Raw genomic sequence first — 16,431 nt, forward strand, 5'->3', positions numbered from 1 at the left:
TCCAAAGGGTTTAAAAAATATATATATATATGTGAATATATATATATATTTTAAATAAATCCTTATTGTTCATATTATTACAGGTGTTCCTCCCCCCCCCCCCATAGCTCCCCTCCATCCGGTTCCCACCCGACCCTCTGCCCTTACCCTCCTCCCACTGTCCTCATCCATAGGTGTAAGATTTTTGTCCCGTCTCTTCTCGCCCCCCACACCCCTTTCACTCCTGATAATTGTCCGTCCCCTCCCTTTCTGTGTTCCTGATTCTATTATATTCACCAGTCCATTCTGTTCTTCAGATTTTTATTCACTTGATTTTTAGATTCACTTGTTGGTAGGTATGTATTTAATGTCTTTTTGTTGTTCATAATTTTTACCTTTACCTTTTTTTTTTCTTCTTCTTCTCAAAGAATACCCTTCAGCATTTCATGTAATCCTGGTTTGATGGTGGTGAACTCCTTTAGCTTTTTCTTGTCTGTGAAGCTCTTAGTCTGACCTTCAATTCTGAATGATAGCTTTGCTGGGTAGAGTAATCTTGGTTGTAGGTTCTTGCTGTTCATCACTTTGAATATTTCTTGCCACTCCCATCTGGCCTGCATAGTTTCTGTTGAGAAATCAGCTGACAGTCGTATGGGTACTCCCTTGTAGGTAACTAACTGTTTTTCTCTTGCTGCTTTCAAGATTCTCTCTTTGTCTTTTGCCCTTGGCATTTTAATTATGATGTGTTTTTGTGTGGTCTTCTTTGGATTCCTCTTGTTTGGGGTTCTCTGCGCTTCCTGAACTTGTAAGTCTATTTCTTTCACCAGGTGGGGGAAGTTTTCTGTCATTATTTCTTCAAATAGGTTTTCAGTGTCTTGCTCTCTCTCTTCTTCTGGCACCCCAAAAATTCGGATATTGGTACGCTTAAAGCCGTCCCAGAGGCTCCTTATGCTATCCTCACACTTTTGGATTCTTCTTTCTTTCCGCCTCTCTGGTTGGGTGTTTTTTGCTTCCTCATATTTCAGATCTTTGGTTTGACTCTTCGGGTACGGTGATCTACAGTTGAGTTTCTGTATATTCTTTATTTCAGACAGTGTATGCATAATTTCTGACTGGTCCTTTTCCATTTTTTTGGTATTCTCATTAAGGTCCTTGAAGGTCTCTTCAAGTTTATCAGCATTTTTTAGAAGATTCTTGAGTAACCTTATAAATGTGGTTCTGAACACTGTGTCGTCCATTAGTTTACTTTCCTCCATCTCTTCTATTTGTGACATACTTCGGTGTCGCTGCATTTTGGCTGCCTCCCTGTGTTGATGGAGTGGCATTGTCTGGTCAGTGACCTATAGGGGCCGGTAGCTCAGCTTTCCCAATCACCCTAGGTGGTCACTCTTGGTACACCCCTTTGTGGGCTGAGTGGAAAGTCTTGGTGTAGTTAAAAGCCTTGATTGCTGTTGGTACACTGGGAGGAATTGACCTCCAGGCCAATTGGCTGTGAGGACCTGCTGTGTCTATAATGGAAGCACTGCTGCGCTGGAGACACGCTTGTGGTACAGGGCTTGTTTGAGTGGGGCTTTGGTGGTCACTGAGTCCGCCTCCCGAATGTGTCACTTATGGATGTGAGGAGTTGAAATCTGGTGCCTCACACTGACCATTAGGTGCATTGGCTTCTGAATCTCCAATGGGGTGCAGTTAAGCTGCTGTCTGAGGCTACCCTGCAGGAGCTACAGTGAGAACTGCCGTCCTCTCCTCCCTTCTTGGAGCTTGGAGTCCTTGGAGCTGTCTGTACCGGGTTGCAAGTTTACGAGTTTAAACTGCAATAGAGAAGGCCATTTATATGCAAAAGCCGCTGCTAGGAGCTTGGGTGTGTTTGTAGATTGTGCGGGGCGGGGTCTCAGGGCGTCACTAGGCTAGGGCGTGGTAAACAGCAATGACTGGCAGTGAGCCGCCTCCAACCGCTTCCCCGGTGCCTCCGACCATGTCCTCGCTGTTTCGCGCCCTGGCGCAGCCAAGAATTCTACCTCCACGCAGCTCTGCTAGTAAGCCACCCTCACTCCCACCCGGTGGCAGACAGCCCAGTCTCTCCCCAGAAACTGGATTTCAGAGAGATTGGGGGCTTGTCTCTCTTTGAATTGAAGAAAGCAACGCCCGCCTCCAGCTGGGCTCTGCCGCCAGCTCGTATCACCCTGTACCTCAGTTTTTCAGTGTTTGTGCCCTGATTGCGCCCGTCTCTTTCGGTCTAGTTGTAGAGGTTCTGCTCAGCCAGCTTTCCCGTGGTTCTGGGTGATAGACGTTCTGTCTTTTAGTTGTAGTTTTGGAAATTGTTGTGGACGGCAGCGGCCCAGATGTTTATCTACGCCGCCATATTTTATTGTTGTCCTCTAAAATATATTTTTATTGATTTCAGAGAGGAAGGGAGAGGGAGAGAAAGATAGAAACATCAATGATGAGAGAATCATTGATTGGCTGCCTCCTGCACAACCCCCATTGGGGATTGAGCCTGCAACTGGGACATGTGCCCTGACCAGGAATCGAACCATGAATTCCTAGTTCATAGGTCGACACTTAACCACTGAGCCACACCGGCTGGGCTAGTTTGTCTTAAAGTTTTGGTTTTATATATATATGTGTATATACATATATTTATTTATTTTGTGGTTATATTTTTTGAAGGTGCTGCACATATTTTATTGTTATGTAAATAGATAGATATATTTTTGAATTTCTTTTTCTTTTTTTGATTTTTTATTGATTTTTGTAGAGACAGAAGAAGGGAGAGGGATAGAGAGAGACAACAGCTGCCTCCTACTGGGGATCGAGCCAGTATTTTGGCCACGTGCCCTGATTGGGAATTGAACTGCTGACCTCTTGGTTCCTGGGTTGACACTCAACCACTGAGCCACACAGACTGGGATTTTTTTGCCCTTTTTATTGAGATAAAATTCACATAAAACCATTTTAGTGAACAGTTTAGTGTTTGTTTTGTAAATTCACAATATTGTACTATTGTTACCACTTTCTAATTCTAGAACATTTTCATTGCCCTCAAAAGATAACCCATATTTCCCAATTCCCCTCTTTCTCCATACCTTGTCAGCCACTGATCTACTTTCTGTCTCTCTGGATTTGCCTATTTTGGACATTTCATATATGTACTAGGTGTACCAGTTAATAATGGCGGATTTTGTAATCAAAGAAAACACGATAATTTCAAGAGAAACATCAAAAGTGCTTTATTCAAAGTAATGTCCATTGCTAGCTACACATTTCCCCCATCTTTAGGTAATTTGTGGATACCGCCCCAATAGAACTTTTAATGTTTTGAGGCAAACCATTCAGAGACCCAAGTTTCCACTCCTTACGTTTTGAAGTGCTGCTCAGAAAGTGCGTGTGCCATCGATTGGAACAAGTGGTAATCTTAAGGAGCAAGGTCTGGTGAATACGGCAGGTGGGTTAATACTTCCCAGGCAAGATCTCTTAACGTGTCTTTAACTGGTTTTAAAGTCTGTGATGGTGCGTTATCACGAAGCAAAATTACTTTGCCGTGTCTTCTGGCACATTCTGGTTGTTTCACGATCAAAGCGTGGTTTAAATTGATTACTTGTTGTCAGTATCGATCAGTATTCACGGTTTCACCTGGTTTTAGAAGCTCATAATACACCACACCTTCCTGATCCCACCAAATGCAGAGCATTGTCTTCTTTCCAAAGCGATTTGGCCTTGCAGTCCATGTTGATGGCTGACCTGGATCAACCCATGATCTTGTGCATTTGGGATTCTAGAAATAAATCCACTTTCCATTGCCATTCACAATTCGATGCAAAAAAGACTTTCTTTCGTGCTGTTGAAGCAACAATTTTACTGATGACTTTTCGGTTTTTCATTTGTCTTTTGTTCAGTTGATGTGACACCCATTTTCCTCCCTTTAAGGTCTTTCCCATTGCTTGTAAATGATCAGAAATTGTTTGCTGAGCAACGTTTACTCTTTCTGCAAGTTGTTTTTGAGTTTGACAAGCATCTTCATCCAATAATGCTTGTAATTGTTGGTCTTCAAACTTTTTCGGTTGACCTGGATGTTCTTTGTCTTTCACACCGAAATCATCACTTTTAAAGCATTTAAACCAGCGTTCACAAGTATCTTGAGATGGAGCATGTCACCATAAGCTTCCCGAAGTATTCAGCAGCACTTTTCTTCAAAATAAAGCAATGACTTAAAACTTCCCGCAAATGCTCTCTTTTTGGCACGAAATTCGACATTTTTAAGCATAAAAATATCTATGATGTTAACACCTTCAGCAAATTTGACATATGAAGTTTTGAAGGTTGTTGTCCATACAACAAAATAGCATACATATCAAATCGTATATATATCAACATATGTGTAACTTCATCTATTGAAAAAAAAAAATCTGCATTATTAATCGGTACTCCTAGTAAATGGAAACATCCAATATGGGCATTTTGTGTCTGCCTTCTTTAGCATAATTTTTCCAAGAATAAGCCATGTGGAGTATTTCATTTTTTATTGGGGCATAATATTCTATTGTTTCTTCATCAGTTTATGGACATTTGGATACTTTCTACTTCTTGGCTATTATGACTACTGCTGTGTACAGTTTTTTTGGGGTGGGCATATATTTTCATTTTCTTGGGTATATGTCTAGGAGTGAAATTCTGGGTTATTTGGTAACTCGATGTTTAATTTTAGAGTTCCTACTAAATTGTTTTACACAGTGATTATACCATTTTACATGAGCGTAAAATAGTATCTCTTGGTTTTCATATGCATTTTTCTAATCTATAATAATAAAAGCATAATATGCTAATTAGACCAGATGTCCTTCCAGATGATGTTCCGGATGTAACTAGGACTGCGTTGGAACCCCGGGTCCCGGGTGCCAGAGGGAAGCTGGTGATGGCAGCCAGGGGAAGGAAGGCCTACTCTTGCACGAATTTTGTGCATTTGGCCTCTAGTAACTAATAATCTTGAGCATTTATGTGCTTGCTATCCATTTGTATATCTTTGGGGTAAATTTAACCTAAGCCGTTTGCCTATTTTTAAATTGGTTTCTCATTTTATTATTTAATTATAAGAATACTTTGTATTATTATAACTTTAAAAGGGTATATCTTATTAAAAAGGGGTATTAATACCTTTTCAGATATATTTGAAAAGTTTTCTCTAGTTATTTGGGTTGCCTTTTCACTTTCTTGATTGTAATTTTTGATACACACAGGTTTTGAATTTGGATGAATAAATTTTATCTATTTTCCTTCTTGCTTTTAAGTTTAGGAAATCTTTTATTAGAAACTAGAGGCCCAGTGCATGAAATCCGTGCACGGGTAGGGTCCCTAGGCCTGGCCAGCGATCAGGGCCTATCCACGCCTTCCAGCTTCCAGCCCGGGCCTTCCTTCATTCTGCGCCACCCCCCGGTGGTCAGCGCATGTCATAGCAAGCGATCGAACACCTGGTCTCCTGGTGGAACTCCCGAGGGGAGACTTTGCATATTAGCCTTTTATATATATAGATTATATAGATAGGGTATATGTTTATTTTCTGCATTTGAAACGTTCAACTTTTTATGTCCCTTTTGAGTTACCTGTTATATAACTTAACAGGGTATGCTATAACTAGGGTCCCAGTACACGAATTCGTGCACCTTGAAAGGGCCACGAGCCTGCGGTGGGCACAGGGGCGGGTCTCTGCCCATCTGTGCCCCTGCCTGGCCCCTCCCACCACGCCACCTGGTCCCCTGACTTCTGGCAGTCCTGCTCTCAATGCCACCGCTGCTCCCACACACTGATGGCTTGGAGCATTGGGGCCAGCGCCAGCAGCGGGTGTGAGCAGGGCTGGTACTGTCATCAGGTGTGACCAGCGGCTGCTACCCCAATTGCCCCTTAGGATCAGGGGAAGTGGAGAACCCCTCAGGGGCGATTGGGGCCGGCAGCTGCCACTCTCACCTGCTGTTGGTGCCAAGCAATCGGGACCGGCGCTGGGCGCCGGCAGTGGGTGCGAGTGGGGATGGTGCCGGCAGCAGGTGTGAGCACAGGGCAGGACTGTGTTGTGCGGGAGCAAAGAAATTTCAGTAACTACCAGAGGCTTGCCCCAATGACAGCAACCGGCGCCCCGCCTTGGTCTGGCGCCCCTGCTCACCTGCTCCACCATTCCACCATGGCTGACACCCGCCATATTCCATGCTATGCCACCTGCTGCTGATGTCTGCCATGTTCCATGTGCACCCCCTGGTGGTCAGCGCACATCATAGTGCCCAGTTGTTTGGTTGTTCAGTTGTTCTGCCGTTTGGTCTATTTGCATGTTAGGGTTTTATATATATAGATAATTTAGTTACATAAATATTTCCCTGGGAATCTTTGAGCTCTTCTGAGTCCTGTTCTATGTTTTATTTGTCAATCATTTATTCAATGTTTCTGTGCCAAGCAGTAGATAGAGTAATAATAATAAAAAAAGACTAATGAAGCCTTTCAGAGAGTAAGTGCTCAGGAAATATATTTGATAAATTACTGAATCATTATTTTAAATCATATAAAGCAAAATATAATATCAACATTTTACATAAATAATATTTTGATCCTAGGTAACTATACAGTAGGTTGTGTTACTTATTTTTATATTCCTAGAGGAATAAAATTTATTTCCTTTACGTTTTAGTTTGAATGTGCATTCTTCAGGCCACTTACCCTATATAGTTTCATTTTGTTAGAACTTTATATTTAATTGAATTCACGATAGGCTAATTAAGGAAATTCTTCAAATTTTGTTTTGATAGTGAAAGCAAGTTGAATACATTGGTGCAGAAACTTCATGATTTTCTGGCACATTCATCAGAAGAATCTGAAGAAACAAGTTCTCCTCCAAGACTTATGATGAGCCAAAGCACAGGTAAATTGAAAAAGAATGTGCAATATCTTTTAGACTACATTCCATTTATTGTTTTATGGTGGGGTAGCTATTAAAGGATTTAATAGCCTCTATGTATCTAGTATTTAGCTAATATATTGGAGATATTAACTTAGATAAATGAAAATATATGTTTTTATAGTTCTAGGTACTTAGATAACGATGTAATTTTGGTTTTATGTGTAATGGAAATGTCTTATAGAGGGGTTGATGAATATTGACTGTGAAAAATAGGTAATATTAAAAGAGGTAGGAATAGTACAGAAATATATAATTCTAGCATTTATTCATGTATTATGAGTTAAAATTTTAAAACTAATTAAGTTAAATTTAATTAAAGTAAATTAATAGTACTTCTGAGTATATTTTATACATATTTATTTTTGTTTGTGTGTATTCACCTGAGTAGTCAGTACATATGTTTTTCTTTTTGGATAATCCTCACCAAAGGATATTTTTCCCATTGATTTTTAGAGAGAGTTAGGGGGACAGAGAGAGAAACCTCACATATGGACTGGTTGTCACCCACATGCCCCTGACCCCCAGGGGCCAGGGATCAAGCCTGCAACTGAGGTTTGTGCTTTTGACCTGGAAACGAACCTGAGACCCTTTAGTCCGTGGGCTGATGCTCTAACCACTGAACAACTGCCCAGGGCAGTGCATGTGTATTTTAAAATTAAAAAGCACTTTAACATCTCTTCTCTAACCCCCTTTCACTTTGTTTTTTCTTATGGAGAACATACGATCTTTCTTTCAATTTTTTTTGTTAAGCCTCACTCGTGGATATTTTTTTCCATTGGTTTTTTTTTGCAGAGAGTGGAAGAGAGGGAAGCGGGGGGGGGGGGGGGGGGGCAGGCGGGGAGAAAGAGAATTATCAAAATGAGAGAGACACATCGACTGATTGCCTCCCACATGTGCCCTGATTGGAGCTGGGGTTTGAAACTGCAACCCAGGTACATACCCTTGTCCCATGAATTGAACCCGCAACCCTTTGTTGCATGTGTTGATGCTCCAACCACTGGCCAGGGCGAACATCTAATCTTATAAAAAAAATGTTACTGATTTTTAGAGAGAGTGAGAGAGATGGAAACATCGATGAGTGAGGAAGATCATCGATTGGCTGCTTCCTGCACACCCTATACTGGGGATCAATGAGCCACAGGCATGTGCCCTGACTGGGAATCAAACTAGTGACCTTTTGGTTCCTGGGTCGATGCTCAACCATTGGGCAACAGTGGCCAGGCCTGACCTTTTTTTAAAAAAAAATTTAATAAATATTGTTCAGATTATTATAGTTGTTCCTCTTTTTCCCCCCATAGCTCCCCTCCACCCGGTTCCCACCCGACCCTCTGCCCTTACCCCCCTCCCACTGTCCTCATCCATAGGTGTACGATTTTTGTCCCGCCTCTTCTCGCACCCACCACACCCCTTTCCCCCCGAGAATTGTCAGTCCACTCCCTTTCTATGCCCCTGATTCTATTATATTCACCAGTTTATTCTGTTCATCAGATTTTTTTATTCACTTGATTTTTAGATTCACTTGGTGATTGATATGTATTTGTTGTTCATAATTTTTATCTTTACCTTTTTCTTCTTCTTCCTCTTAAAGAATACCTTTCAGCATTTCATATAATACCGGTTTGGTGGTGATGAACTCCTTTACCTTTTTTTTTCATTTTTTTATTAAGGTATTATATGTGTACATATCTTACCATTGCCCCCCCCTCCACTCCCATACATGCCCTCACCCCCCAGAGTTTTGTGTCCATTGGTTATGCTTATATGCTTGCATACAAGTCCTTCAGTTGATCTCTTATCTCCCCCACCTCTCCCTAACCTTCCCACTGTAATTTGACCTTCTGTTTGATGCTTTACTGTCTCTGTATCTATCTTTTTGTTCAACAGCTTATAATTTTCTTTATTATCCATAGATGAGTGAGATCATGTGGTATTTTTCTTTCATGGACTGGCTTATTTCACTTAGCATGATGTTTTCCAATTCCATCCAGGTTGCTGCAAATGGTAGGAATGCCTTCTTTTTTATGGCAGCATAGTATTCCATTGTGTAGATGTACCATAGTTTTCTGATCCAGTCATCTGCTGACGGGCACCTAGGCTGTTTCCAAATCTTTGCTATTGTAAATTGTGCTGCTATGAACATAGGGGTGCATATAATCCTTTCTTATTGGTGTTCCCAGTTTCTTATTAGACTAGCCCTAACCGGTTTGGCTCAGTGGATAGAGCATCAGTCTGCGGACTCAAGGGTCCCAGGCTCGATTCCTGTCAAGGCCATGTACCTTTGTTGCGGGCACATACCCAGTGGAGAGTGTGCAAGAGGCAGCTGATCGATGTCTCTCTCTCTCATCGATGTTTCTCGCTCTCTGTCCCTCTCCCTTCCTCACTGTAAAAAATCAGTAAAATATATTAGAAAAAAAATAGGAAGAGGCCTTGGCTGGTGTGGCTCAGTTAGTTGCACATTGTCCTGTGCACTGAAAGGTTGTGGGTTTGATTCCTGGTCAGAGCACATGCCCTGGTTTCAGGCTAGATCCCCGGTAGGTGGCATGCAGGAGGCAGCCAATCCATGTTTCACTTTCACATTGATGTTTCTCTCTCTCCCTCCCTTTTTCTCTCTAAAAATCAATAATACAAAATTAAAAAAATTAAAAAGTGTACAGAATACTTGCTCCTTAAATCCTGTCCCCAATAAAACTATATAGTTATCAACCAAGCACATGCAAGAATAAGAATGTTTAGCCCTATTCAGGAAAAAAAAAGTCAATAGAAACTCTTAGTGGTCCCAGTGTTTTGTAGTTATTCACATACTTATTTTGCACATCTTTTGTTAGATTTTAACCTAAGTGCTTCAGTTTTTGGGGTGCTATTTAAAAGTTCATAAAGTTAAGAACTATTTGATTTCACTCATGTGGGATATAAACTGAAAGCAACAAATGGACAAAGACAAAGAGAAAAACCTCATAAATACAGCCAACATTATGGTAGTTACCAGAAGGGAGGGAAGTAGGACAGTAGTAAAAGGTAAATGGGGCCAAATATATGATGATGATAAAAGATTTGACTTTGGGTAGTGGGCACACAATGCAATATACAGATGATGTATCATAGAATTGTATACTCGAAACTTACATAATCTTATTAACCAGTGTCACCCCAATATAATTTTTCTTTATTATTTAGTGTATTACAGATGTCCCCCCATATTTTCCCCCACTGTCCCGCTCCATCTGGTTCCCACCATACCCCAGGCCTTCACTGCATTGTTCTTTGTGTCCATGGACAATGCATATATGCCTATCAGTTCTTTGGTTAATTCCTTCCAGTCCTCTCTCCTCCTTTCATCTGAGATTTATCACTCTGTTCCATGCTTCCATGCCTCTGGTTCTATTTTGTTCGTCAGTTTATTTTGTTCATTAGATTCCACATATGTTTATAGCAGCATTATATATAACAGCTAAGATCTGGGAAACAACCCAAGTGCGCATCAGATGAGTGGATGAAAAACCTGTGGTACCATTAACACAATGGAATACTATGCAGCTGTAATAAAGGATTTCTTAACATTTGAAACAGCAGGAACCTGGAGATTATTATGTTAAGTTGAATAAGTCAGATAGAGAAAGACCCCAATATAATTTAATAAAAAATACAAAAAAAATTTCAGATTCCAATTGTTCATTGCAGGTATATAGGAAATCAGTTTTTTTTTTTTTAAATACTGATTGTGAGAGAGAGAGAAAAAAAAGAGAGAGAGAGAGAGAGAAACGTGTGTGAAAGAGAAACACTCATTGGTTGCCTCCTATATGCACGTCAACTGGTGATCAAACCTGCAGCCTAGGTATGTTCCCTGACCTTAAATGGAACTGGCAACCTTTTGATATACCTACCAACTGAACCACCCAACCAGGGCCAGTTTTATTTTATTTCATTTTTATTAGTTGACTTTGTATCCTGTGAACTTGCTCCACGAAGCTTTTTTTTTTCACCTTGCAGATTCATTGGGATTTTGTACTTAATTTAGTCATCTGCAAATATTATCTGTTTTATTTCTTCCTTTCCATCTGTGTGCCATTTAATTACCAGGCATGTGCCCTTGGCCGAAATTGAACCCAGGACCCTTCAGTCCGCAGGCTGATGCTCTATCCACTGAGCCAAGCTGGCTAGGGCTGAGAGAGAATTATTGATTGTTTGGTAGGATTTTCTATTATTATGCTGTAGAAGAATGGTACTAGCAGACATCCTCTTGGTGTTTCTGATCTTATGCGGAATGCATTCAATCTTTCACCATTAAATATGATTGTTTCTGTATATGTATTTTATAAATGTTCTTTATCAAATTTAGGAAGTTATCCTCTATTCCTAGTTTTTTGTGAGTTTTTAAAATGGACATGTTTATTGAGATACTTGTAGGTTAATATGCAGTTGTTAACAACTAATACAGAGCTCTTATACACTTTGCCCAGTTTCCCACAATGGTAACATTTTAGGAAACTACTATATTATCATAATCAGGTTATTGACAGCTACCATTCTGATTCAGATTTTCTCAGTTTTACTTGTATTTGTGTATTAAGCTCTATACAGTTTTATGACCTTGGTTGATTCATATATCCACCACCATAGTCAAGATACAGATTACTCATCTTGCCCTTTTATAATCATGCTTATCTTTCTGCCTCCAAGTGTAACTCTGCCTAACAACTGGCAATCACTAATCTGTTCTTTATTTCTAAAATTAAAAAAAAAAATTTCATCTCCAGCTGAAACTGTTTCCATTAAACACTAAATTCCCAATCCCCTTCCTCCCCAGCCCCTGGCAACCACCATTCTACATTCTGTCTCTATGAATTTGACTACTTTAGAAAATTCATATAAGTGGGATCATATAATATTTCTTTTTTAGCTTACTTAAAATTTTTTTTTATTCCTTATTCGAGAATATTTTTTCCATTGATTTTCAGACAGAGTAGAAGGGAGGGAGGAGGGGGTGAGAAGAGAGAGAGAGAGAAACATTGATGTGAGAGAGACACATTGATTGGTTGCCTTCCACATGCACCCTGACTGGAGTGGGAATTGAACCTGCAACCAAGGTGTGTGCCCTTGACCAGAAATTAAACCCTTGACCCTTTGATCTGAGGGCCGACACTCTTAACCACTGAGCAAAACTGATCAGGGCTAGCTAGCTTCTTTTACTTAGCATAATGTCTTCAAGGTTCATCATTGTTATGGCAGTTATTAAAATTTCCTTCCTTTTTAATGCTGAGTAGGACTCCCTTGTATGTGTATACTAGTACTATATTTAGTTTGTCATTCACCTGTTAGTGGACATTTGGGTCAGATACATGATTTGCAAATATTTTCTTGCATTCTACTTAGTTTTAATGGTGTCCTTTGAAGCATAAAATATTTTACATTTGGTGAAGCACAATTTATCTAATTTTCCCTTTGCTGATCGTGCTTTTGGTGTCATACCTCAGAATCTATTACTAAATCTAAGGTGACAAAGATTTACCTCTTTATTTTCTTCTAAGAGTTATAGCTTTAGCTCTTAGGTCTTTAATGCATTTGGAGTTAATTTTTGTATATGGTCTGAGGCAGGAGCTTCATTTTTTGCATGTGGATTCACAGTTGTGCCACCACCGTTTATTGAAAAGGCTATTCCCATATTAAGTGGTTTTGGTGTTCTTGTTGAAAATCAGTTGACCATAGATATATGGGTTTATTTATGGACTTTCAGTTCTTTTGACTGTTCCGTATGTCTATTCTTTTGCCAGTACTGTACTATCTTAATTAAAATTGTTTTACACCAGTGATGGGCAACCTTTTGAGCTTGGTGTGTCAAACTTCGCCAAAAAACTGAGCATAATTCGGTTAGTGTGTCACTTTGAGGAAAAAAACATTATTTCGCAAATGTTTCATCCTCGGCATGCGGCCGCGTGTCATCAGAAATGGCTACGCGTGTCAGTGCTGACACGCGTGTCATAGGTTCGCCATCACTGTTTTACACTAAGTTTTGAAATCAGGATATGTGAGTCTTCCTACTTTTTCTTTTTGAAGATTGATTCAGCTATTTTGGGTCCCTTTAATTCTATATGAATTTTAGAATGAACTTGTCAAATTCTACAAAGAAGTCAGCTGGGATTCTGACAGGCATTTTATTGTATCTGTAGATCATTTTGGGGACTATTGCCATCTTAACAATGTTAAGTCTTCCAATTCATGAGCATATATGGTGTTTTACCATTGATTTAGATTTTTAATTTCTCTGAATGTTTTGTAGTTTTCAGAGTATAAGTTTCACACTTCTTTTATTAAATTTGTTCTTAAATATTTTATTTTTCATGCTATTATTGAGTCTTTTCTTAACTTTCAGATTGTTCTTTGCAAGTATATAGAAATACAATTGGCCCTAGCTAGTTTGGCTCAGTGGATAGAGCATCGGCCTGTGGACTAAAGGGTCCCAGGTTCGATTCCGGTCAAGGGGACATGCTCGGGTTGCAGGCTCGATCCCTAGTAGGGGGCGTGCAGGAGGCAGCCAATCAATGATTCCCTCTCATCATTGATGTTTCTATCTCTCCCTATCTGAAATCAATAAAAATATATTAAAAAAATACAATTGATTTTTGTTTATTGTTCTTGTCCTTCAACCTTTCTGAATTTGATTATTAGTTCTAATATTTTTTAGTGTATTCCTTAGGATTTTCTATATACATGATAATGTCCAAAGAGAGATACAGTTGACTCTTGAACAATACTAGGGTTTGGGGCACTGACCTGCTCCGCCCCATTGTAAATCTGTATATAACTTTTGACTATCCAAAAACGTAACTATAGTCAAGTCTCTCAATATTTATAAGAGGATTGGTTACAGGACCCCCTGCAGCTACTAAAATCTGCTTATGTTCAAGTCTCTGCACATCTGGGATAGAAAATACTGTCTTTGAACTGCTATTGGTTGAATCCATGGATGCAGAAACTCATGAATATGGAGGGCTGACTGTATGGTTATTGAAAAAAATCTGCATATAAGTGGATCTAAACAGTTCAAACCCATATTGTTCAAGGGTCAACTATTACTTCTTCCTTTTCAATCTTGATGCATTTTATTTCTTTCTGTTTCCTTCATGTTCTGGCTAGAATCTCCATTACAATCTTGAATAGAAGTGGCAAGAGTAGATATTCTTGTCTTTTTCCTGATCTTAGAGGGGAAAAGAAAACATTTAATCTTTTACTATGAAGTATGATACCTATGGATATTTTGTAAATAGTTGAGGAAATTCCTTTTTTGTTTAGCGTTTTAAAAAATAGATTTTAAGCCCTGCCGGAGTTTCTCAGTGGTTAGAGCATTGGCCTGTGCACTGAAAGGTTGTGGGTTCGATACTCGGTGAAGGGCACGTACCTGGGTTGTAGGGGTCGCTTCCTGCAACCTGTCAATGTGTCTCCCTCACATCGATGTTTCTCTCTCTCCCTCCCCTCTCTCTCTCTCACTCTTTCTCCCTCCCCTCTCTCTTCTTCCCTCCCTTCCATTCTCTGAAAAGCAATGGAAAAAATATTCCTCTAGTGAGGATTGACCCCCCCCCCAATTTTATATTTTAGAGTGGTTTAAGTTCACAGAAAAATTAAGTGAAAAGTACAGAGATTGCCTATATATTCCTCTCTACATGAGCATAGCCTCCCCAAGTGTAATCATCCTATACCACAGCCATATATTCGTTATAATAGATGAACCTACATTGACAAGTCATTATCATCCCAAACTCATAGTTTGCATTAGATTTCCCTCTTGATGTTTTACATTCTAAGGATTTTCACGTATATTTTAGTGACATTTATCTACCATAATAGTATCACTAGAGGCCCGATGCACGAAAATTCGTGTAAGAGTAGGCCTTCCTTCCCCCGGCTGCTGGCACTGGCTTCCCTCTAGCACCTGGGACCCGGGCTTCCCTCCTCCGGCCACTAGCAGGCACCTGGGACCCGGGCTTCCCTCCTACGGCCACCGGCAGACACCTGGAACCCGGGCTGCTTCCCACAGGCCGCCCGCAGGCACCCAGGACCTGGGCTGGCTTCCCTTGGGCCCTGGCTTCATTAGGCAGGACATCCGGAAGATGTCCGGTCTAATTAGCATATTACCCTTTTATTATACTAGAGGCCAGGTGCACAAATTTGTGCACAGTTGGGGTCCCTTGGCCAGGCCGGCAATAAGGGCCAATTGGGGCCATCTCACCCAGTCCCATTCAGGGCGATCAGGGCCGGCCGGGGGGGGGGGGGGAGGGGGACCGTGGGAGGGGAAGGGGGGGACCGTGACTGGCCAGTTTGCTGGCAGCAGGAGGTTGGCTGTGGGAGCGTACTGACCATCAGGGGGCAGCTTCTGTGTTGAGCGTCTATCCCCTGGTGGTCCATGCATGTCATAGCAACCGGTCGACTGGTTGTTTGGTCATTTGGTTGCTTAGGCTTTTATATATATAGATAGTATCATACAAGTTAGTTTCACTGCATTTTGCCTCCATTGGTCTATCTAGCCTTTCTTTCCACCCCCCCCCCCCAACCCCTAGCAAACACTGATCTTTTTACTGTTTTCATAGTTTTGCCTTTTCCAGAATGTCATATAGTTAGAATGATACACTATGTGGCCTTTTCAGATTATCTTCTTTCAGTTAATAATAATGCATTCAGTGTTTCTCCATCTGTTTTCATGGCTTTATAGCTCATTTCTTTTTAATGCTAAATAATAATTTTACTGTCTGGCTGTACCATAGTTAGTTTATCTATTCACGTTCTAAAGAATATCATGGTTGCTTCCACATTTTGGCAATTATGGATAGAGCTACTTATGAAGATGTTACTATAAATAAAGATATTTATAACAATTTGAGTGCAGGTTTTGGAGTGCACATAGTTTTTAACTTATTTGGGTAAATATCAGGGAGTGTGATTGCTGGATCATATAGGAAGAGTATGGTTAACTTTGCACTCGCTTGCTTTTTTCTCGATTCCTTTATTCTAATGCTAACCGTGTCGAGTCACACTCGACATCCGAGTGCGAAAGGTTAAAATGTAAGAAACTGCTAAAATTTCTTCCAAAGGGGCAGTAGTATTTTGCATTCCCATAAACAATGATGATAGTTCTTTTGCTCCACATCCTCACCAGCATTTGTTGTTATTAGTGTTCTGCATTTGTACATTCTTTTTTGTTGTTGGTAATCCTCACCCAAGGATATTTTTCCATTGATTTTTTTTTTTTTAGAGAGAGTGGAAGGTAGGGGGAGAGACACAGAGAGAGACACCTGTGTGAGAGAGACACTTCGATTGGTTGCCTCTTGCACATGCCCTGACCAGGACTGGGGATCGAGCCTGCAACCCAGGTATTTGCCCTTGACGGGGATCAAACCGGGATCCTTCAGTCCATGGGCTGATGTTCTATCCACTGAGCCAAACTGGACAGGGCTGTACATTCTAAGAGGTGTGTAGTGTTAATCTTGTTTTAATTTCCAATTCCCTAATGATACATGATGTGAAGCATC

The 16,431-nt window shown here is 40.5% G+C and overlaps 1 protein-coding gene across 5 annotated transcripts in view; it reads left to right on the forward strand.

The window, feature by feature from the left end:
- Positions 1–16,431, forward strand: part of ATRX (ATRX chromatin remodeler) — a 284,854-nt gene that overhangs the window by 35,912 nt on the left and 232,511 nt on the right. For all 5 annotated transcript variants that reach the window (XM_079765243.1, XM_079765244.1, XM_079765245.1 and 2 more), the window contains exon 2: positions 6,762–6,874. In XM_079765243.1, coding sequence (XP_079621369.1) covers positions 6,762–6,874 — 113 coding nt within the window. The remainder of the gene's footprint in view (positions 1–6,761; positions 6,875–16,431) is intronic.

The sequence above is a fragment of the Cnephaeus nilssonii genome (assembly GCF_951640355.1).
Source record: "Cnephaeus nilssonii genome assembly, chromosome: X".
Classification (NCBI taxonomy): domain Eukaryota; kingdom Metazoa; phylum Chordata; class Mammalia; order Chiroptera; family Vespertilionidae; genus Cnephaeus; species Cnephaeus nilssonii.